The following is a 20719-nucleotide window of genomic DNA, read 5'->3' on the forward strand; positions in this document are numbered from 1 at the left end:
GTTGGGCTGAAATGATCATAGAGTGAGCTGCATGTAAACAATACAATTACTAGAGCTCTTCTTAACTGGCCTTAGCCAAGTGGTTGCCACAACAGAATCAAAATCTGTTTCTCTTAGGCTTGGCAGGTTCGAAACCTGCCACCAACAAGGGCCCATCAGGAAAACCTTGATTTGTAACGCTGTGTCATGAATTACGTTTTCCTGATGAGTTTTTTGTTCCATCAGAACATACCTTCAATGACATTCACCCGTGGATGGTGTTCGACAAGAGCCCTCCCAACTATATGAAACCAAAGCAGGTGAAATTCAGTAACTGGCATGATAATGAGTTTCCTTATTTATAGTACGTATGACACTCCCGTCCCATCATTGGTATACATCCTAGTGGGCATCACTGGCTTCGGGAAGAATCAAATCCATAGTACAAAGGCTAGTTGATCATTGCATTTAGTGTCAGGGTCAGGGCTATCGTTCTCTATCACTTAGTACGAATGAGCCAAGCGTCTCCTTTGCTAAACTGATGGTATCTTCGGAAGCTGTGAACGAAGTTGATATGCAAGCTGGTCGTTCTGTTTATATGATGTGACACTGGGAGAATGAGAAGATGAGTACACTGTACATGTACCTTAGGAAGGCTTGGAACTGATACAGTTGTCATCCTTCCACCGTATCTCCTGAGTAAGTACGGCTAGCAGAATGAGCTCTGTGGAATATATAGTATATCCTTCCTCAACCAATGGTCGCCAGATCGATTGGTCTGCTGGACAAGAGATAACGTGACGGTTTTTGTTCCCCTTGAGTATTCGAGTCGTCGGTTTGGACGTCTGAACCTGATTATGCACGCGCCGTCATAATGCGATGTACTCGACGCAAGTGTCAATACAACTCACCTGACCACCAGCGGATGCTATGACAGCTTTGAGCAACTTCAAGTCAATCTCGACTTTTGGAGTCACATAAAATGTCATCCCTTTCAGCAAGCTATCCCCTCCGTCTTCACGTTTAGCGCGCTCGAGAGAAGTGGAGAGCTTAAAGTTCCATTTCCGTTCCGATTCGGGGTCAGATATCAGAAAGTCCGTTTCCACTGCAACAGTCAATCAGAACACACCAATTTTCAGGATTAGTACTCACGCAAAAGTTTGCCAGTTCGCACACTCGAATTAACCCATCCTTCTGTTAACACGAATGGAGAGCTTGCGATAGCGCACAAGAACTTCTCCGTACGGACTATTCCCTTTGTGACGAGGTGCGTGCAGTCGTTGGGTTTGGTTGTCATCTTTGCACCCAATTTGTTCAACCGCTATTGTATGTTTATCAATCAGGCGATATTTTACTGCAGGGAGCTTTCTTACCTTGATAGTGTCATCGGTCAGCTGGATACCTGTTGTCATCACCCTCACTGTTCCAGATTCTCGAGAGGGTCCAGAACTATAGTGTGATCTGATAAGTCAGGATGACGGACGGAAATAATTTACGCACAGCTGATCGGTGACAACATCAGGAGCATGCAATCCCTTTTTATTCTGAGTCGCCTTCACGCCCTTTCTCTTGGACGGCTCGTCTTCGTCAATACTCATCCCTTCTCCCGCTTTCTTCTTCGTGCCCTTGCCCTCAGCCGCGCCTGTCTTCGACGTCGACTTCGTTCGAGAAATAGAAATGACCTCAACTTCTGTCTCTTCGTTCGCGTCCTCTGCGCGAGCTTTCGCCACTTTACGCTTCTTACCGTTTCGTTCCTCTTCGACTTCCTCTTCGTCACGCAGGGCAATGAAAGAGTCATTGAGACCGGAGCTACGCCTTCGCTTGGCGTTCTTGCGCTCCTTCTCGAAATTAACGACGTCGGGCATAATTTCGTCCCTCAGTTTGCTCGTCGCTTTGTTGGCAGCACTGCGCTTTGGTAACCCACGTGAGGTATAAGTATCCGAAACCACGGAAACCCCATCCTCGTGTTCCGATTCTGACTCATTCCGTGCTTCGGACTTCGACTTGCCCTTCACGGAAGGTGTTGAGGTTGAAGGTTTTGAAAACGAAGGGCGTCCACGCTTGGATCCGCTTGTCGAAGCCTCGGCAGCAGATGCGTGAATGGAGTTCGTTCTAGCAAGCTCGGACCTTCCTTCCTTGTTCGTAGGCGTGTCCTTGCGTGGGCTTGGAGACAAGTAGTCTTTCGGCAGAGATGGTACCAGTACAGATACTGTGCGTTTCGGCGTCCTAAAGGTTTTTGCAGGAGGCGAAGGTGAATGGGTAGTGGACAGAGATGGAGATGGAGCGCGAGCATTCTGTTTCTCCTTGGCTTTTGAGGACGTAGTCAGCGGCTCCTTCTCCGGCTCTTTGGCTCTTACTTTGGCACTCGGCGTAAGTGGCTGATGCTTCGCAGGCCGTGCAAAAATTTCGTCGTCATCATCAGACAAGGATGGAGCGCGTTGAGGAGTTTCCTTCGGCTTAGGTTTTGGTTTCATCCCTGTCTTTATTGGCGTCGAGGACCCAGGAATTGACCTGCTTGGACGGGCTGACATAGATTCAGAGTTGGAACGCTCGCGAGAAGGGGGAAGATGACCAGCTTTCTGAGGCTTGGTCTTCTCCTTTGATGTGGGCAGTTTGTTAGACTTCCCACTGGCTTTGGTTTCAGCCTTAGGGGGAGCTTCGTCATCCGCAGAGCTCTCGTCGATCTCCCTGGAATTCTTTACACCATCTGTCACTCGCCCTTCGTACACTTCCACAGCATCATCGGACGCATCGGACACAGTGCTTTCTCGTATGATCCTCGAACGTTTGCGTGGTCGTGGTTTCGTAAGTCTTGAGCTACCATCGTCAATGCTCGTGGTACCGCCCTCTTCTTCGAGGGTGACTTTCTGAGATTTCTTCAACTTCCCCGATGATGTCGGCTTCGGCTTCTGATGTCTTGGTGACTTGGAAGGGGAAACATGTTGGTCGTCGACATCCATGACTACACTGGCCGCTATGTCACCAGCATCGTCAAAGTCAAGGTCCTCATCATCGCCGAAATTAACGGCGATCTCCACCTCTCCAGCGTCTCTCGCGCTCATGTCTGTAGCTTGGGGAGCAGTGAGAGCATTGGGCTTCGGCCTTGACGCTACAGGCTGGGATGTTTTCGGAGCCGAGCTACCCTCATCATCGATGACCTTTGGCTTCGACTTGCTGGATGTGGTCTTAGCTTTGGCATTTGATTTGGGAATGTCCGTGGTTGTGGTGACGGGCTCCACTTCATCGACCATGCCCCTACGGTACTCTGCATCCCTCTGCTCCTCTACGTCAATATCAATAGGACCGACTCCCCGGCCGCCTGGAACAGGTCCCCCTGAGGTCATGTAAACAGAGCTCGCACTTGTACCACCTGTTTAGAATGGCACATCGCATATGGTGAACACTTTAAGATAGAGAAGGCAGTCCAAACTCACCAATTGGGGTCATGAGCATCTTCCCAAAATCGACGCCGGGGGGAAAGAGAATGTATTTATCAACTCCGACAGTAAGATTCCTAAGTGCAGATCATCAGCCTATAGATTCAGAACAAACAAAGACACGATCGCTTGAGAGCGGTCGTTCAGAGGTACCCACTTCCATGCAATGAAACAATCCTCGAGCCAAGTATGATTGATTATTGGTATCGACCATGCAACTGCGCGCTGTGTTTTAGGCGAAGGAGAACTATGAGCCATCAGTATAACTGGTAACTCGCTGTCTCAAAACACTTACTAGCCGGCGACCAGAACCTTGTTGCTCTGACTCATACTTGGTGTGAACCTTGCGCCCATGACTTGAATAAGTTTCTTCAGGTAATCTCGCGCGGCGCCGGTATAGTTAGTAACAGTGATTTCCTGGGCGGCGAGTGAGAAAATGAACCACAGGGCACATGATGGATTCTGCTCACGCATTCGTTAAGACCAGGAATACCTCCTCTTGGAACCGGGTACCACAACAAACTATCATGCGGATCATTCAACGTGCCAGACGCATCGACGTGAAACATCCAAGTCAAATTTCCGATCAAAATCGGACGAGATGAACGGGCCGCCTATAACATAGTCGCTGTAAGATGTTCCGCTGACGTCCTCGAGTTAAACAGGGGATATACCTTGAAGTATGCCTTCCCAGAGCGGTACCGCGTGACGAACACATCGCATTCATCTACAAGTGTTGCTTCCTCGTTCTCTTGTGCTTCCTCGTCTGTGCTGGTGCCTTAGACATGTGAGATAAGGTCAGGAAGACGTCACAACAACGAGTATAAAATTACGGTACCTTTGACCTTGGCAACAGTTCCACCCGCTCTCTGTATATTCGCCTCCACAGCTTCACGATGTCCTTGTCCCAATTCCAAAGAACGAGACAATAACAACCTCCTTCCTGCCCATACATCGACTCTTTCTCTGCATTCTGCTTCCTCCGTCACCATAGGGCTACTCAGTCTTGTCTCGCCACTCTTTTTTCTCTTTTTTTTCCCACCTTCTCCAATTTCTACATCATCCTCGTCCATTGTGACCTGCATGCCAGCTTGTAAGACCTTTGGATCAGGCCATAGGTAAGGGCCTTCAGGCACACGACGCCCAACGCGAACTGAGTCATCGAACCAATGCGGTGTGAGGACAGACATGTGAGTATGTGGCGCAAAATGCATGGCAGTTTGGTACTACGCGATCAGGGGGTAGCAATGTGAATAATCGATCCATTGTACGCGAGTGAAGCAAAGATAGAAAGTACCTTGTCACTCTGTTCATGCAATGCGAAGAGATGTGTTACATCGCGCGTGAGACCAGTTCGCCATTGTCCTCCTAACGAGGTGATCCCTGCTGAGAGAACTTCGAGGTCCGATGGGGAGAGCTTGCATATGAAGTTTATATCATACGGCGTGAGGCAATAACTATTTGCTTACATCGGTAGCACACGCCACGATGCCCGAAAAAATCATTGTTGGATCAGGTGAATAGTACTGCTCGCTGACAACGACTGTCAATCGCCTTCACGTTAGTCTAAAATGCAAAGTACACTCACAGCTGAAGTTTTCCGAGGACTATGCTCCGATGTACCCACATTCCCGACACTATATGCAAAGATCCTGCGTGTTCGTGTTGAGTGTGCGATCCAGCAAGGGCAATAAGATGGGTGTGTGGTGGTGCGCTCGTTGCGCCATTGAGGTCCAACAAGCCTGAAAGCTCCTTACGTTGTTCTGCCGGTATGGAAGATGAAAGAACATAGTGCACATCGTCGAAGACGGCCATACCGCTCAAGCCTCAAGGTGCTCGACAATGAGCCGACGTGAGAGGAGGCGTGACGTGACAGTCTACAACGCGTGCCATCACGTCGCGTGTCGGCGCCACGTGCTTCAACCCGTCAGAAATTCAGAATTGCCCAACAACCCCTAGCTAGTACCAGGCCTGTTCCGTTTTACTGTCAGAAATCGTATGATCACAGACTTCTGAAGTAACGAGGTTAAGTACTACTTAAATAGCATACTGTCAGCCATTACCATTGCTAGTAAGCAACCAGTCTGGCATCAAACATGCGCGACTCGGAGTGTGATGACTTCGGTACGGGTGAATACTAAAGCTTCTAGATTCTGTGTACAGGTGTCAAGTTGCCAAACTTCAGTTCAAAGTTTTATCTATATAATCGTACCTATGGTGGTACTAGTGACTACATAATCTAATATGATCTACAACCAGTTTAACCTGGTACGCTAAGTGGACTACAGAACAGTGATGAACAGCAAATACGAAAACCCGCAAACTCTCAAATATACCCGTCTCTCCAGATCTGAATATCACGACAACCATAATTGCCCTCTGATCAATGAGACAGAGGCTATTCACGACGAGCTGGTCAAACTCTCCCACCAACGTCTCATTACTCTCGACACGCTTCGTGGCTGACGTGGATAGACAGCAAAAGCAGCTTGCGCCGTGCTTACTTGGCACTGCGCTCCGCCCCCACTGCTCGATGCAGTTGAAGAGGGCACAGGTGTACTCGTAGTAGTTGAGCTGGAATTGGAAGACGTCGGTGATGAAGTATTTGACACCGGTGCAGCGAACGAGACGACTGGAGGCCCAGGAAACGTGTACTGCACGGGCGTGTCAAAAACCGTTGGGTCGTAAATTCCTGGATCGTCGTCGCTGTACCCGCCTGGAAAAGTGACTTCATCACTCGCTGGGGCGACGCCCGATTGGTCACCCTGAATATTAACCTGTAGAGGACGTGATTGACATGGAATATAAGACTACGAACAAAATATGGCTCACCTGCGTACAGCTGGGGTAGAACTCGGCGCCGCCCATCTCATTTGCGAGATGCAGCGCGATGATCTCATGTCGTATGAGGTATTGCCCAGGAGCCAGTGTTGGAGGAAGGGTTACGTTCGCTGGCCCACCATTCACTGTGCATGCAACATTCAGATATATATAAAAATGACGTGAATGAATAAACGTACTGATATTTTGCTGATACCAAACCATGTTGCCTGGTTGCAGCCCCGTCTCCTCGATCTTGAACCATTCTGCGTTCGTTGAATTATACTGATCGCACGTCGTGTTGACACACTGGGCCATGTAAGTCATGATGGGACCGATATTATGGGGCCAATTGCTGCCATCACCACCCTTCCACCAAAATTGGAACTGACTGGATGGGTTAGCGTTGGCGACAAGTGATGCGAGTTGAGCATCTTGTCCGCAATTGAGATATGGGTTGCTAGCGCCCTTCACGGGTGCGACATCATTGATCTGTCTGACGATGCTGGGAACGGGGTCGGCATTGGGGACATTCCCATAGTAGTCAGTGCCATCGATTGCAACTTGGGCGACATATCCATGAGCTGAGACGAGTGGTAGAAATGCAAGAAGGGATAGGGAAAACTGATACGAGCAGTAGGACATGACACGTTGACAGTACTTCAAGGATGTCGCAGCAGGCTTGAGCCTTATATCAAGAATGAAAAGGATGCGTGTAAAGGAAGGACAGCAGTTAAAGTAAAGTTAGATTGGTGGAAAAATGCACACAAGGGGTGACAGGGCTCGCGCACAGCGTGAGGAGAAGGCACGTCGAGGTATAGGCGGGGATGTTGCGGGGAAAAAATAAGTAAACACGATTGCGAGGACGCAACGTGGTTGCGCTTATATGCGTACACACGCGTGGCCATCAAACTTTCTATTGTATTCGAGCAGCTGGCCACTAGAATTCATCAACGAGAATCGTGACTGGAGAAAACAAAAAACGAGGCGTGGATTTCATATCAATGGTCCGAAGTGCTTCCTATATACTGCTTCCGTAAGATAAGATTAGATGACTGCGTTTTTTCAATCATCCTTTACTCCAAACTGCAAGTACTCTCCAAGTCTATCAGTTAAAGATACAGCTTAGCATACACCCAGGCATTGATTAAGACACTGCGTGGAAGTATACAATCCTGAACCAATGATCTGATCACCAATGTCCATTCCACCTGCGAACCTCATGTCCACCGCATGTCCGCAGTACCTGCCGGTCACCGGTTCTCTTCTATCGAGTGCTCGCCTTCCATACATAACGTTTTTAACTCACAAAGACGTCCATGCATTTGATATTCTAGGTTCCGGGAACTGCCTCCATGCTACATCAACCACTCAATCGAGAGGCGGACTGATTTCTATCACAGTGAAATCGTGTGAATCAATCAGCTGCAGCTACTTAATGGCTCTGACAGACTGTCACGATTTGGTGTTTTCGAGGTATTCTGTAGTTCGTCAGCTTTGCTCTTGGTGCTCGGTAAGATTGAAACAGCGGATGGAGTTTCATTTATAAGGTTTTATGTAGGGGTGATTAAGTTATATAGTACCCCAAAAGGTTTCTTCGACTTACAACCACTGGAAGAACGAGAAACATCTAAATCTGCATCCTTTCGATCGACACCCAGTGTACCTTCCATATCATCGGAACTCTCCATAACTACGGTCCCTGTTAGATTTATGGATGGCCACGTGCACGATTGGTTAATGGCGATAATTTCATTAAGTCACTTAAACTCGTTGTCGTGACAAGGTCGAGGGAAGCTGGCACTGGGTATACTGCGATGTCCGAGCCGTTGGCCGTGGAGAAAAAGTATCGTACACCAAGCTCCGTTTCCGCGCGGAGCAGCAAGCGGAGATTTTTCCAGATGGATAAAATCCTAGAAAAAGTCAAGTCAACGATCGAAACACTGCAAAATACGAAGGATATTTAACATAAAAAATGCGTGTTTCAGTTGATTTACATACCTCCAGACGCTTTTCGGTACCACAACTTCAACAACAAATGCCATGATATCGTCATCCGCAAAATCGCTTTGAATTGACGCTGAAACCAATGGGTTAAAGAACGCGTCGAACCATACTCACACGTAGCAGGCGCCAAAGCCGAGATGACTAGAATCGTAATCGACGCTGTTGCGCAAGCGAAAAAGTACCGTGAGCAATTGCGTGTCATGTGTCCAAATGATGGACTACATACGCTGTTCATGGTAGATAGGAGGACCCCATGATGCCTAGCCGAGATAGTTCAAGCTCTGCGATCTCGATATCGACAGATGTCGATACAGGCACATCAGTACATACCCCAAGTCAGACAGCAAGCAGTCGAGGGGGTAAAATGCAATCGTGACGACAATAATGCTGATAGAGGTGATTCCGCTCTCGATGGTCACTAATCGAGGAATATTTCAGCAAGATGCGCGATGCCCGTAAGGAGAAACCATCTTACCAATATTGCCAGGTGTGATGTCCATCATGAGACGGTAGGTGTTCAATGGCACATCTAGTACTGCGATTATGAACAGTGTGACAAAATGCCAGATACCTTGTGGCTGCCATTGGGAAGAGTGAACTCTTGCAAGCACGACGGAAGCTCAGCTAAAATGTCTTGGTTACATTTGGACAGCCGTGCCGGTGATAAATTGGAGAGCAAGCAATTCAGTTATCCTCCTATTTGGAGAGCCGTCGTATTCAAATGAGAACTCGGGCTCTAACGGAGCGGCTTTTATAGCAAAAGACGCCCGTGTTCGCAGCCCATTCTTCAAGTCGTCCAGGGGAATGTACGAAGATTTGGTCATACTGCTCACCCACAGGTAGGACATCAGTATGCAAGTCACCCAGAGATGATAACGTCCAATGGCCGCCGGGTTCGTCATCTTGAATGGCCTGAGTACGGGGCACTACGATGGACCATACTTGATATGAATAATCCGAAACATGGAGCTAAAGTTGACTCGTCGGACACAGTCCTGCTGATCAGCGTCCATATATCACTTGATACTTTTTCTTTGCCTTCACACTAGTAGATCCAGTGAGACAACAAAGCGACATGACTCACTCAGCGGTCCGTTAAATGTCATGCATCATGGGCCAACCCTATCACTACTACTACTAGTGACGTCATGACTGTGTCATAGGTGGCCAGGTACTGATGCGACGGTACGACGGAGAGAAATGTATCTGAAATTCTGAATCAGAGGCATGGGTTGTGAGCATATGCGTACCAAGATGACACATTTAGGGCCAGCTGCAGGTGCGAACTTAACCAGACTCAACCGACGCAGACGTACGCCTACTGACATGCGCTCCTGCCATTTTCGATCGCCAGGATTCTGCCGCGGCCTGGTCATAAGATGATGTGACATATATTTGGCCAGATACGCGACCGTGACTTCCCTCGGAGCCGAGGCATAACTCCGGAGCAGAGCTTTCACCAAAGGGCACAACCCTGCGATACGCATTGGGTTGGGGTGTTTTGCCACAGTCGAGACCCTTTTACGTGAGCGATAAGGTATCAGGCACATGCACCCCGCCCCTACAGGCCTGAGACAATCCTAGGTGGGTCTTAGCAAGCTGACTTATGTACTGTTTAATGCTATCATGGCTGAGCAAATATAACGAACCTTCGCAGTGCCCCCAAGCCTCGAAACCTTATGCTGACTCCGACCTGAGAGCGTGACCTCCGGCCACTTCCTGCTTTTAGGGAATACAAGTCAACACACAAGATAAGGAGACATAAGAAATTTTCATTTCCAAGAAGAAAAAATGAAGGAGACATGTCTCTATGTTTTTTTATGTAAAGCTCAACGAAGGATCCCAAAAGCGGACAACATGTTCAAGTTATCGTCGCTGTTCGCGAGTGTGAGGATGACGATGGCTGATAGGGGTGGTGCCGGGGCAGGCTCGTGTTTTGGAATACCTGGCGACAATGATGCCGATAGGATACGAGCAATACAATCGTCCATACCTGGGGGGGAAGCAGTTGAGGTCGGAGACGGCGAGTCCGGCGCTGTAGGCGGGATAATGTAGAGTTTGGCGGAGAACAACGATGGTGGCCATACGAGGGCGTGCCAGTAGGCGCCAGGAGCGTACCTTCAATCGCCGGAGAAGGACGAGGGCAGCGAAGGTGCCGGACAAGTGGGGTTTGGTGCGGTGGAGGGCGCACGCCGCCGCATTGCACTGACAAAACTTGATTTGGGAGCTAGATGAGCAAGGGTGGTGGGTATTCTGGTCCTGGACAAACAAAGACATGCATAATGAACGTTCGAACAACTCAAGTTGTAGGTTGAGTTGATTGACGTTTAGGTGGCGCCTTTCGTGTAGACGAATCGTCGTTGGCGTTGGCGAGCGCCGGAAATTCGTCCTGTTCGTGGTCAAGAGGTTTTTGACGCCGCTGTACTACTCGGGTAAGTCGGGCAAATTTGCAGCTGAGGTTTTCGAGGTCACGTTCTTATGTTACGCTGCATGCACCTTGTCTTCGGGAGCTTTGAACAGCGGAAGTACTTCGGAAGGGCATCAGGCACTCATCAATCATCACTCCATATTACATAATACAAATTTACAAGGTAATCTGGTCTCAACGTCCAATAAAGAAACAAGTGTTTTTATCTATCAGATATACCAGATATATAGGGAAGGCGAAAAGTGTATCCGAATGAAGTAGTCTGTTGCTATGGTTCGAAAGTACTAGCGCAAATGAAATATCCTCGTGTCGTCGACCACGCATACAAAAGATATGGATGGCGTGACTCAAGGATCTTCAGATCTTCAAAGAAAGATCATGTTGCGTGCTGTGTGATCTGGAATGAATAAGAAGGGTTGATATCGTGCAGAACAGGGTATAAATCCCCGTTTTCGAAATTCATGTCCCGCACGTAATATTCAACGTTTATGGACTGGTTGCTAATATCCATTGTCACGAAACCATTCGCCGCTGGGGGAGTGTTAATCCAGATCAATATATGGGGAAGTAGGAACCATACCAGTCATTGGATTCGCTGCCAAGAACTTTACATACGGTCCAAGTGATATACCGTAGTTGCAATCACCGGCTTGAGGGTAGCCCGCAGCGCCAGAGAGAATGAAGTTAGTGTTATTTGCGTAATAATGCCCGAGGCAGTGGTCATGGCCGTTTAGGACGATCCCGTTGTGCTGGATAACAATCTCCACGAGAGGTGCGAGTTCGGTCTCGTTGGTGGCCGAAGACACGTAAGGGTGGTGGAGTTGAAGGAATTTCCATGTAGCCGAAGATTCAGCGAATGTATTGGCTAGGAAGTCGATCTGCGTTTGCTTGTCGGCATAGCAGGCTTCCGTGTACGAGTTCATATATACAGAGGAATTCTGGAAGACTCGTCATCCATCAGTCATTGGTCTGCATGTGACAAAATTCACAACCTTTTGATACGAGCTCAGGAAACAATCTGAGTCCACGACGACAAAAGTAGCAGTCCAATCATTACCTGTCAGATCGTAAGTCCAATAGGGGAGCCCTTGTGTTCCCTGACAGAAGCGTTCAGCAGGTGTTCCAAGGGTCCAGATATGTTGAGCCCACAAAGTTCCAACGAGGGTCATAAATTGGAGCAACTTTAGTCTGGAAGTCGATGCCACTCTGACCTTTCACAACGTCATGATTACCGAGACATTGATACCAAGGAGCAGTCTCAAAGACTCCTTGACTGTACATATCGACCCACGCTTCCTGGAAGCGTTGTATTCCGCCAGTGGTGAAATCAATACCACTATCATAAAAGTTGTCACCGACAGAGACCTGCAAACAGTTCGAGATGAGCGATTCATGCGAAGTTATGTTTGGGCACGTACAAATGCAGTGCAGTTCTTCATCGCGCATACTTGTCCAACATACGAGGATGTGTCGACTTCATAGGACTTAACTACATTGTGGTAAAAGAGCAGGTGCACTCACGTTGCAAAGCAGTGGCATTGGTTATGTATGTTATGTCTCCAGGATCACAGTCGTTTAGGACCTCATTGGGAATAACGAGTCCAGCAGCCTGCAGCTCTGGAAGCACTTCAAGGCAGAAATGCGGAGGACTCGGTGTCCATCCTGTCCAGCCATAATCTACGAAGTCCTGGTCAAGCATTGTTCCTGTTGATCAGATATGATTACTCACCCCCAATAACGCCCACCGTCAAAACCTCTGCGCCAACTGGAGCAATAGTTGATTTCTTGGTTCTCACATATTCTGCAAGGACCCTTTCCTGCAGGACAAGAAGCGCGAGGAAAGACAAACGACTCCAGCTCGTCATGACAGGAATGGCAAGTTATTGAAAGACGGTCGTAGAGTGGGGCCGTCTATCGGAGTAGCAAGTTTCGCGTCTATCACTCATAATATAGAAATTTCATCTGTGCATATCAGTCGCCAAATGCGTTACAGAAATGTGCCAAACCGCGAGAAAGATTGAAGATGAACATTGTCACATCTGCCGGGCTCAGATATAGCGCACCAATTGAGTTCAAGCCAATGGTTTTCGAATTGGTAAGTTATTCGACCACGTTCGATATGTGCCTCACAACGTCCGCGACCCTTCTTGCGAGTCGCAAAGAAAACCAACGAACGTGTAACTATCATGAGAGATCATCATGTGTATGCAGGCAGGAACACCCACTAGCGCTGAAGCCGAGCGCAGTGCATCATATGGACCTATGACGGTGTGGCTCGATGTGGCCTCTAAATGGAAGTAAAGGGTGTCATGAGGAGCCATCACATGTGAAGTTAAGGAACTGCGGGGGGGAAATTGGTCACGGTCATGGCTCGGAGGGGTTCGTTTTGCCATGACGTACTGGCAGCTGCCACCTAAAGGATCCGTCAATTTTTCACACGAAGTAACTTGATCCTCAATTGTACATGTGCACGCATGAGCGAACTAACCCCAATAATCAAATTCCTGTGTCTCTCGCATCTGTCGGTGTATCGCACATCGTCCCTGCCATTGCCAAACGACGAAAGTTTTCAGACCTAACTTTAGGGGATACAGCCGAGTTGCTTTATAAATTCGAGGAATTTCGTTCCAACCTTGATGAAGGAGACGAAAATTTGCCTGCTGGTCTGATCGATAAACCCCAGGAACTGCGTGACAACTTGGAAGATATTAAGGTGATGAGGGCTGAATGACGCTGAATTGCTCACAGCGTTGATCAGCCTCTCCTTAGCACACTGGCTGGTTTCCGCGATGGACTGTATATTCATTTAAACTCCAAAGACGAAAGCTGGATGTCGCATCTTGATCAACATGCTCTTGTTGAGAGTTGTATCAGTTACTAAGTGTCCGGACGGTGAACATAATTTCAGAATTTCAGAATTTCCTCTCCGTAGAACAATCTTCAACTGAGACTCTGGCAAATGTTCGTTTAGTGGCGTCGTCGACTTCCTGGTGACTAAACTCCCCGCTCGGTACACTGGTTAGTTATTTTCCGTCGCGCGCTAGAATGGCTTTGAACCGTTCTTTAGGAATACCCCCTGGGCGATCCGACCACAGCACTGACGAATCCTGCATACATTGAGGGACCAATGACGTCCAACATCTTCGAAGCCAAGCTCGATAACGTTCGGGCCGCTCTGCCTCAGGTTGTGATTGCTGTGGCTTCGTATTGCCAATTGCAGGGGTTAGCTCTCTGTTGTTCTGTTCCGTGAGGTAGTCTAACTTTATGAGAGCTTATTTGCCGTTAGGGGTGTTGTCACCAGCGGAGAACAGTGGGTATTCTTCGTGTACAAAAGACAGACGACCTCCTCCGTTTCGTTTCACAAATGACATGTACAACTTTTCCGAGGCTTCTGTTCCGCAGATGACTTTCTTCCCTATTTCGCAGATGACTTTTCTCCCCGTTTCGCAGACAACCTCCTCCATTCCGTTTCACAGACGATTTTCCTCCCTGTTTCGCAGACAATCTCTTCCGTTCCGTTTCGCAGACGACATGTACAACTTTTCTGGGGCTTTTCCTTCTCCATTTCGCAGACTACATGCATATGGAGAGCTGCATTAGCACTATAGAAGAGCAGTTTCGCGCTATGGTGTTCTCGAACTGAAAGTTGCTGGTGGTTGGTAGGTGTTGTTCTAGGTGTTCTCAAACTGAAAGTTGCAGGCCGTTGGTAGGTGTTCACTCAATCTGCAATATGCGCTCATTACAGAGTAGAGTAATAAAAATCATGTCAACAAGACTGTTAAAGTCGAAGAGATCGAGCTTGTGAGTTGCAGTGAGCAAAGAAGACCGTCAGCGAGAATGAATCAAGGGTAATTGGCAGCTGCTGCGTGCACATCCTTGGTGCCACTCCCACTCCCCTTCTGCGGATACTCACAGAACGTGCATGGTCAGGGCGGGTCTCGTACTTCTCGCACAGAAAACGGAACGCCAGGTTGACACTCCAGTGTGGTTTTCGCCAAATGTTTTGACCAGGATCGTGACCTTTTTTCGTTGGCAGTTCTCCATTCGCAGCATGCTGACGTTCCGGACATGGTGGCAGCACGAGCGTCAGTTCGACAGCCCTTCTGCCTTACCCTCGGTACAAGACAGGGCACTGTACCACCGGCAGACACATGGCTGTGGTGTGCACCTGCGCTGGGGGCCTGCAGAGCTGTGCGCTGGCGCTTCGGGGGTTGTTCGTCAGAGACATGGACAGTCGTGCTGCATCTTCGCAGTTTGTGATATCTTGTGCTGAACACGCTGATAGACGTTTGCTCAGACTTGAGTCCATTGAACTCGTGAGATATACAACAGAGATTATGTCACATTCTCATCATTTCCTGGTAGTAGCAGTAAGTGCTACTGTGCTTGCGAGCACGTCTTTGCGCAAGTGGATGCACTTGACACTCGTGCTCTTGTGCTCGCCTGTGACTGGGTGGGTGATATCTATGGATTTGTAGAGCTGTTGGGAAGCGAGCGAGTGGACTTGGTAGTATATGAAATTACCTTGGACTCCATGCCAAAAGCGTTTTCCTTGACGCAGGAGGCCTTTATTTGCACCTGAATACCATATTGTTAGCGCATATATCGTATCACAAATGTGCATGCATGCGCATTTTTCCGCTGATAGTCCACTCGTCGAAGCCGGGAGGAGCGTTTATGATAGTTGCATTTGCATTCTCGATGAATGGCTCGCTAATGATGCTCAGTGAATCTTTGGCTGTTCTTCAAGTTCGCGATTGTGTCTTGTGAGGCAGCCCGGAGCGCTGTGGTTGCATCTGAATGAAATGATAGGCGGATAGCTCATGACCTATGGGAAAAGGTGTGTTAAACTAACTGATGGATGCAAGCGAGGTAAGTGTGCAGAGCAACACGTTAGATGGCGGAGGTGCATCCTACCTGAATGGTTCCAGGAATCCAGCTTCTCTATGTCCTCCTCACTGATCATGGACACGAATGCGATGGGACGTGATACGATGCCTGAAATCAAGAGCTTGTAGATATCGCTGTCGACCGCGGCCATAATTGCGGCTGAATAACAGGTCGAGGAGTACGTACATCTTGTCTGCTCCCGCCGTGTTATAAACCTTCCACCCCGCAGATTCCCCTACAACCCAGTATTGTCCGGCAGGAGTGGTGTCGACTCTCTGACCGTTCATGATGGAGTAGGCGGTGGGATCGAATGGAGGGACGGCATGGTGGACTGGCTAGATGAAGAGAGCGAAGCTGGCCCTGTAGATTAAGGTAGGCGTTCGTCGAATATCACATCATGTGACAGTCTATGAGATCGCTTGAAGGCCCCGGCCCGCTTTACCCGTTGCCATGACGCAGACCCAAACTGACATAAGTTCCATCAAGTCTACCGTTAGTCCAAACTGAAAGCTTGCATCTCAGACGCGATGATGGCGGCTTTCTTAACACTAGGCCTGGTTGTCGCCCCTCTCTTATCTTACACCACCAACGTGACGCACCTACAAGATGAAATTTACTGCAATCTGTGCACTTTTTGTAGTAGCAGTTGTCGGGTCGCCCACTCCTCCGCCAAATGTTCATTCTAACACGGGTCGCACACAACGCATTCTCCTCAACTCCAGGTCAAACGCTGCCAATAGCTCCAAAGTGTTTGACCCGAAGACTGTGTGGGAACAGCTGGATCATGCATACCAGTATGTTTGGGTTTCTTTCTTTCACGAAATCCATCAGCTTAACATGAACTAGTAAGTACAGTGCCACAATGAGGGCCTACCAACAGAACACTGGGTCTCCTCACCCGCTGAGTAGTCGCTTCGACGTTCGCCCAGTTGCAAAGCGGAATGGAAACGTGCCCCTTGTCAACTACAATGCAGACCTCTGGTACGGGGAGATTGATGTGGGCACGCCCCCAAAAACGTTTACAGGTTTGTTCGATTGATTCTGCAATGTGATACGGTCTAACTCCAACATTCTGAAGTGGTGTTCGACACTGGTAGTTCAGACCTCTGTGAGTCTCAGAAGAATATCCCTTCAACTCCGCGCTGACAGCAATATTCGCGTAGTCCTTCCATCTACCAAATGTACTGCCGGCTGCGTTGGACATACACGATACGACCCTGCTGCATCCTCGTCTGCCAAAGATTCTGGTCAGCCGTTCGTGCTCACGTACGGCGCTGGGGAGACAGCGGGTAAGCAGTACATCGACGATGTTTTTGTTGGGGGTTACGAAGTCAGTCGTCGCAGGTGTTCGTTTTCTCTTTACTAAACTAGTTTGTCAGGCCAAGAATCAGACCGTCGGCGCCGCATGGATATATTCGCCAGAGTTCAGTAAGGACGGGTCTTTCCCCCCTGACGGTCTCTCCGGTCTGGCATTCCGCGAAATATCAGAGTTTGAGGGATCTCCACTATTCCAAACACTGGTCGAAAGTGGAAAACTTACCACAAAGCGTCCTTGGATTCAAGCTATCTACTACTCCAGGAGATAGCGAAATGGTCATCGGAGGAACAAATACCAATCTCTACCGCTCCGACACGCTCACTTATGTTCCTGTGACGGATAAAGGCTACTGGCAGGTAGAGATAGATAGCATTTCGAGGTTGGGCAGGAGGTCATCGAGTCGCAGGCCGCTCCTGTTATCATTGATACGGGCACCACTTTCGTCATCACGTCCTATTCAATCGCACAAAGTTACTACGCTAATATATCTGGAGCTACTGCCCACACGGAGGGCGCGGAGACATACTGGACAAGTAAGCTTGTTACCTATTCCACGATCTTCAAGTTTATCAATGTCTGCATCTGCACAGTTCCGTGCGATACCATCAATTCCACCGTGCCCACGTTCACGTTTGGCAAACGTGCCTTCAAAGTCTCTGCGCAGACGTACAACCTTGGGCCAGACGTTCCTTCCAGCGACTGCTTAGCTGGGATTGCTGCGTCTTCAGAAATGGGTGCGTACAACCCGTGGTATCTTGGACACGATGACGTTGCTCATACTCACACCACAGATTTCACAATTGTCGGTGATGTCTTTCTTCAGAACGTTTATTCGGTGTTTGATTACGCAAACACGAGGGTAGGATTTGCAGAACTTGCTTGATGTAACCCGTGGACACATCGATTAATACCCAAAGTGCATATATACCCCTTCGTACTTCGAATTTGATCTTTATGTGTAGCCAAGATGGGTGACATCTTGCTACCCGTAGTTCATGATTCAAGTTGCAACAGATGTCAGCATTGAACCTAGTGGGGCCGTACTATAACTGTACAACTCGTTGATTCTAGTTTCGTTAGTAACACATGCATCGCTCTAACTAACCACATGTCCATGTCATCGGTATTGCAGATCTAGAGCGCATGTGATGTAAATGCCTTCCCTCAACTTGAAGTTCCTTAAATTCCAAGTCTCTTTCTGTCGCGAGCGTGGAAACTGCGATAATCGCCGTGAAAGACAATTGTGTCTCGAAACATCATATGTGTCTCTATCGTGTAGTGTGCGTTGAAGACGCGTCAGTTGAGTCATATTACCGATCAACTCGGATTATACCTTACTTCGTCAATCGATCTGAATCGGTCACCATAACCAGTGTTCAAATTCAAACGTTCATGCTCCGCACCTTTTCCCGTCGTTACGTTTCTGAGTTCTTCCTTGTGTTGCAAACCCTCTGCACGATAGGCGTTTTTCCTGCGTTCGCTCTTCTTATGATGAGGGTGTAACTTGAATGGGAAAGGTAGCGAAGCGGCGGCGGCGGGAAGCGCTCAGGCCTGCACGAGCTTCAACCAGTGCCAGTCTAAGTGTGTGAACACTGCAAGCGCGGGCCGTATCCTAGGATTCAGCGGATGGTCCACGGCTGGCGCATGGTCTGTGTCCAACCTTGACGCGATTCGGTGCAAAGGAGATTTCTCTAATTCGAATCAAGAATCAGGATGGTGAACTCTATTTACGCTTTAACCGCTCCCTGTACTCTCCATATCTCTGATACCTGACTCTCGCACTAATTGAATGGTCAAGCCAATTGATTCCATCAACCATCGAACTGGGCATCTCTATTGATTTCAGCAATTCGGAAAAGAATGTAGAGTCTGCCAAAGTACGGATTAGCCAGTTGCTGAAACCAATTGCGCATGATGCAGGAAAGACTATGCAACAGACGTTTTCCCCACCTATGTAAGGACCCGAGAGACCAAGACGTGCGTGCCATCCGAATTCTTATTTTATTCTAGCAAGCTTTCTCTGGGGGATACGTTTTCCTTACATTTGCGGTACAGGAGATGATTTCGAAAGATTGGCCACGAAGACATTCATTTCGATCTGGCTGACATACTCTGCACATCTGATGCAAGACAAGGTTAAGCAGCTATGAACCGTGTTCTCGCCTCTATAATGTACTCACCTCGAGAACACAGAATACCACAAGTCTCATGACAACATCAAGATCGTAGTTGTTCTTTCCGGGAACACAATAACCGAGGTATAGATCTATGTTTCCTATCGGAGACAGTCTCTGAGTCGTAGATCAGCACGCAGAGCAGCCTGAATCCTCCTCCGATACAACACTGGAGCTTCAGCCCACCACCAGCGAGATCATTCAAATTTGTCCTCGGTGAGCGGGGGTGATCATGACGCTTGCCGTGCTGCAAACACCAGGCAAGCCAGGGCCTCGTTGTACATTGCACATATGCATACGTACACTGCCCTGAGATGACGCCCACTAGCAGGATACAAATGGTGAACAAGATGCACACACCCCAAAGTGACAACCAATAATGCGCTTATTACTTCTATGGGTCTTCCTATACCTGGTCAGAGCGATCCAAGCTGCACTGGAACCTACGACAAATACAACAAATACTACTACTAGTAACAGGTTTAGAGCCCCATCATTCACGACCAGAACCCTATGGACCATCATCTCCAGCTCTGTTTTCACTCTTTTTGCATGCACATACAGTGCTATCCACCCCAATATTCTGAGTTCCAAGGACGGCCCCCTTTGTATCCAACTGCGGCGACTTGGCATCATGATAACGGCGCTAATCACTCCCGAACTAATTGTCACACGGGCTATGCGCCAGTGGTTCAGCGCTTGCCTTGTTACGAGACAGTTCCAGGAATCGGGACATTTCAAGATTTCTCAGCTGCAGGAGCAGTCTGAAAGTGAGTTGTACTTTCAGGAACTCTGCATTTCATACCTCACTATCCATGTCCTTAGATCACGAGCCCACTGAAGCACCGGAGCAACGTGGAAATTGCTTCTGTCACCTCCTTGTAGTGCTTACTAAAGGTGTACAGTCCGTGCTGGTGTTCCTTTGGCGTTTCCCTGGTGGTCTTGCGAGGTCAGTCAAAAGGTTTGTTAGGGATAATGTATCAGAGCAACCTGAAGGTAAGCCCGATTCGTGCTCACAAATGCTGACTCATGTGCATCCTTAGATTATACATGGACTCAGACGCATAGCATCTTTGTGTTGATGGGTGGTTTCATGCTTTATGTGGACGGGAAACCTTGCTTTACACTACGACCTGATGACATTCTCAACCTAATACGTGACGGGTGTGTCGACGTCCCTACCCTAACGGCAAACCAGATCCAGGACAGGAGTAAAGGCAATGCAATATCGAAAGGATCGACCATCCTTCAAGTGGCCTGGTTTGTTGTGCAGCTCACCACCCGCGCCATATATCACCTTGAAAGTACCCAGCTCGAAGTAGGGACACTCGCTTTCGCGGTCCTCAATTTCGTCATATATACTGTGTGGTGGAACAAGCCTCTCAATGTGCAATGTCCCCATCCAGTACACTGGAAGTCGACCAAGTCACGGCCAAAAGAACACATTGAATATGTATGCTCCTCAACAATTATACCGTTGCTAATTATGTCCACCTTAGTGTCCATAAACAAGACCATTTCAGTTGGCTTGGGATTTTGGCTCCAGTTTTCCGTCCAATTCTAGAGATGACGGGCTTTCCTGGCTTTGCCGCACCGTCTCGAACGCTCCGAGTTCCAACATTTGACGACGGCAACATCGAACTCAAAAATTCGGACATTATAGTTA

At 48.4% G+C, this 20719-nt stretch overlaps 7 protein-coding genes across 7 annotated transcripts; 3 read left to right on the forward strand and 4 right to left on the reverse strand.

Annotated features, from left to right (window-relative positions):
• Window positions 1–626: 626 nt before the first annotated feature.
• On the reverse strand, window positions 627–5231 carry BJ212DRAFT_1481929 (uncharacterized protein; the record flags this gene model as incomplete). Its single annotated transcript, XM_041340331.1, has 14 exons — window positions 627–830; window positions 891–1084; window positions 1132–1300; window positions 1353–1428; window positions 1480–3349; window positions 3414–3493; window positions 3532–3663; window positions 3712–3833; window positions 3887–4030; window positions 4091–4194; window positions 4255–4642; window positions 4714–4833; window positions 4886–4949; window positions 5005–5231. The coding sequence occupies 14 exons, from the start codon at window positions 5229–5231 to the stop codon at window positions 627–629; spliced, it is 3894 nt and encodes a 1297-aa protein (XP_041192076.1).
• Window positions 5232–5449: 218 nt separating this feature from the next.
• On the reverse strand, window positions 5450–7222 carry BJ212DRAFT_1432126 (glycosyl hydrolase family 61-domain-containing protein). Its single transcript, XM_041337702.1, has 3 exons — window positions 6437–7222; window positions 6249–6382; window positions 5450–6193 (listed from the first exon to the last, which is right to left on the reverse strand). The coding sequence occupies exons 1-3, from the start codon at window positions 6879–6881 to the stop codon at window positions 5819–5821; spliced, it is 954 nt and encodes a 317-aa protein (XP_041192077.1). The 5' UTR covers window positions 6882–7222; the 3' UTR covers window positions 5450–5818.
• Window positions 7223–11047: 3825 nt separating this feature from the next.
• Window positions 11048–12536, reverse strand: BJ212DRAFT_1273816 (putative tartrate-resistant acid phosphatase type 5 precursor; the record flags this gene model as incomplete). Its single annotated transcript, XM_041331119.1, has 7 exons — window positions 11048–11202; window positions 11252–11609; window positions 11664–11768; window positions 11821–12036; window positions 12090–12145; window positions 12193–12348; window positions 12401–12536. The coding sequence occupies 7 exons, from the start codon at window positions 12534–12536 to the stop codon at window positions 11048–11050; spliced, it is 1182 nt and encodes a 393-aa protein (XP_041192078.1).
• Window positions 12537–12694: 158 nt separating this feature from the next.
• On the forward strand, window positions 12695–14314 carry BJ212DRAFT_1300526 (uncharacterized protein; the record flags this gene model as incomplete). Its single annotated transcript, XM_041333000.1, has 7 exons — window positions 12695–12766; window positions 12883–12939; window positions 13151–13384; window positions 13588–13632; window positions 13739–13893; window positions 13958–13981; window positions 14122–14314. 7 exons carry the CDS (start codon window positions 12695–12697, stop codon window positions 14312–14314), a joined length of 780 nt encoding a protein of 259 aa, XP_041192079.1.
• Window positions 14315–15008: 694 nt separating this feature from the next.
• Window positions 15009–15938, reverse strand: BJ212DRAFT_1361893 (uncharacterized protein). Its single transcript, XM_041335929.1, has 4 exons — window positions 15748–15938; window positions 15589–15695; window positions 15304–15525; window positions 15009–15249 (listed from the first exon to the last, which is right to left on the reverse strand). Exons 1-3 carry the CDS (start codon window positions 15846–15848, stop codon window positions 15500–15502), a joined length of 234 nt encoding a protein of 77 aa, XP_041192080.1. The 5' UTR covers window positions 15849–15938; the 3' UTR covers window positions 15009–15249; window positions 15304–15499.
• A 485-nt stretch (window positions 15939–16423) lies between these two features.
• BJ212DRAFT_1447552 (aspartic peptidase domain-containing protein) lies at window positions 16424–17762 on the forward strand (the record flags this gene model as incomplete). Its single annotated transcript, XM_041338415.1, has 8 exons — window positions 16424–16586; window positions 16640–16669; window positions 16725–16891; window positions 16941–17081; window positions 17125–17235; window positions 17268–17412; window positions 17470–17613; window positions 17671–17762. 8 exons carry the CDS (start codon window positions 16424–16426, stop codon window positions 17760–17762), a joined length of 993 nt encoding a protein of 330 aa, XP_041192081.1.
• A 1441-nt stretch (window positions 17763–19203) lies between these two features.
• Window positions 19204–20715, forward strand: BJ212DRAFT_350281 (uncharacterized protein). Its single transcript, XM_041342990.1, has 3 exons — window positions 19204–19823; window positions 19879–20049; window positions 20097–20715. Exons 1-3 carry the CDS (start codon window positions 19433–19435, stop codon window positions 20615–20617), a joined length of 1083 nt encoding a protein of 360 aa, XP_041192082.1. The 5' UTR covers window positions 19204–19432; the 3' UTR covers window positions 20618–20715.
• Window positions 20716–20719: the final 4 nt, after the last annotated feature.

This window comes from Suillus subaureus (assembly GCF_016647635.1).
Source record: "Suillus subaureus strain MN1 chromosome Unknown BJ212scaffold_20, whole genome shotgun sequence".
Taxonomy (NCBI): Eukaryota; Fungi; Basidiomycota; class Agaricomycetes; order Boletales; family Suillaceae; genus Suillus; species Suillus subaureus.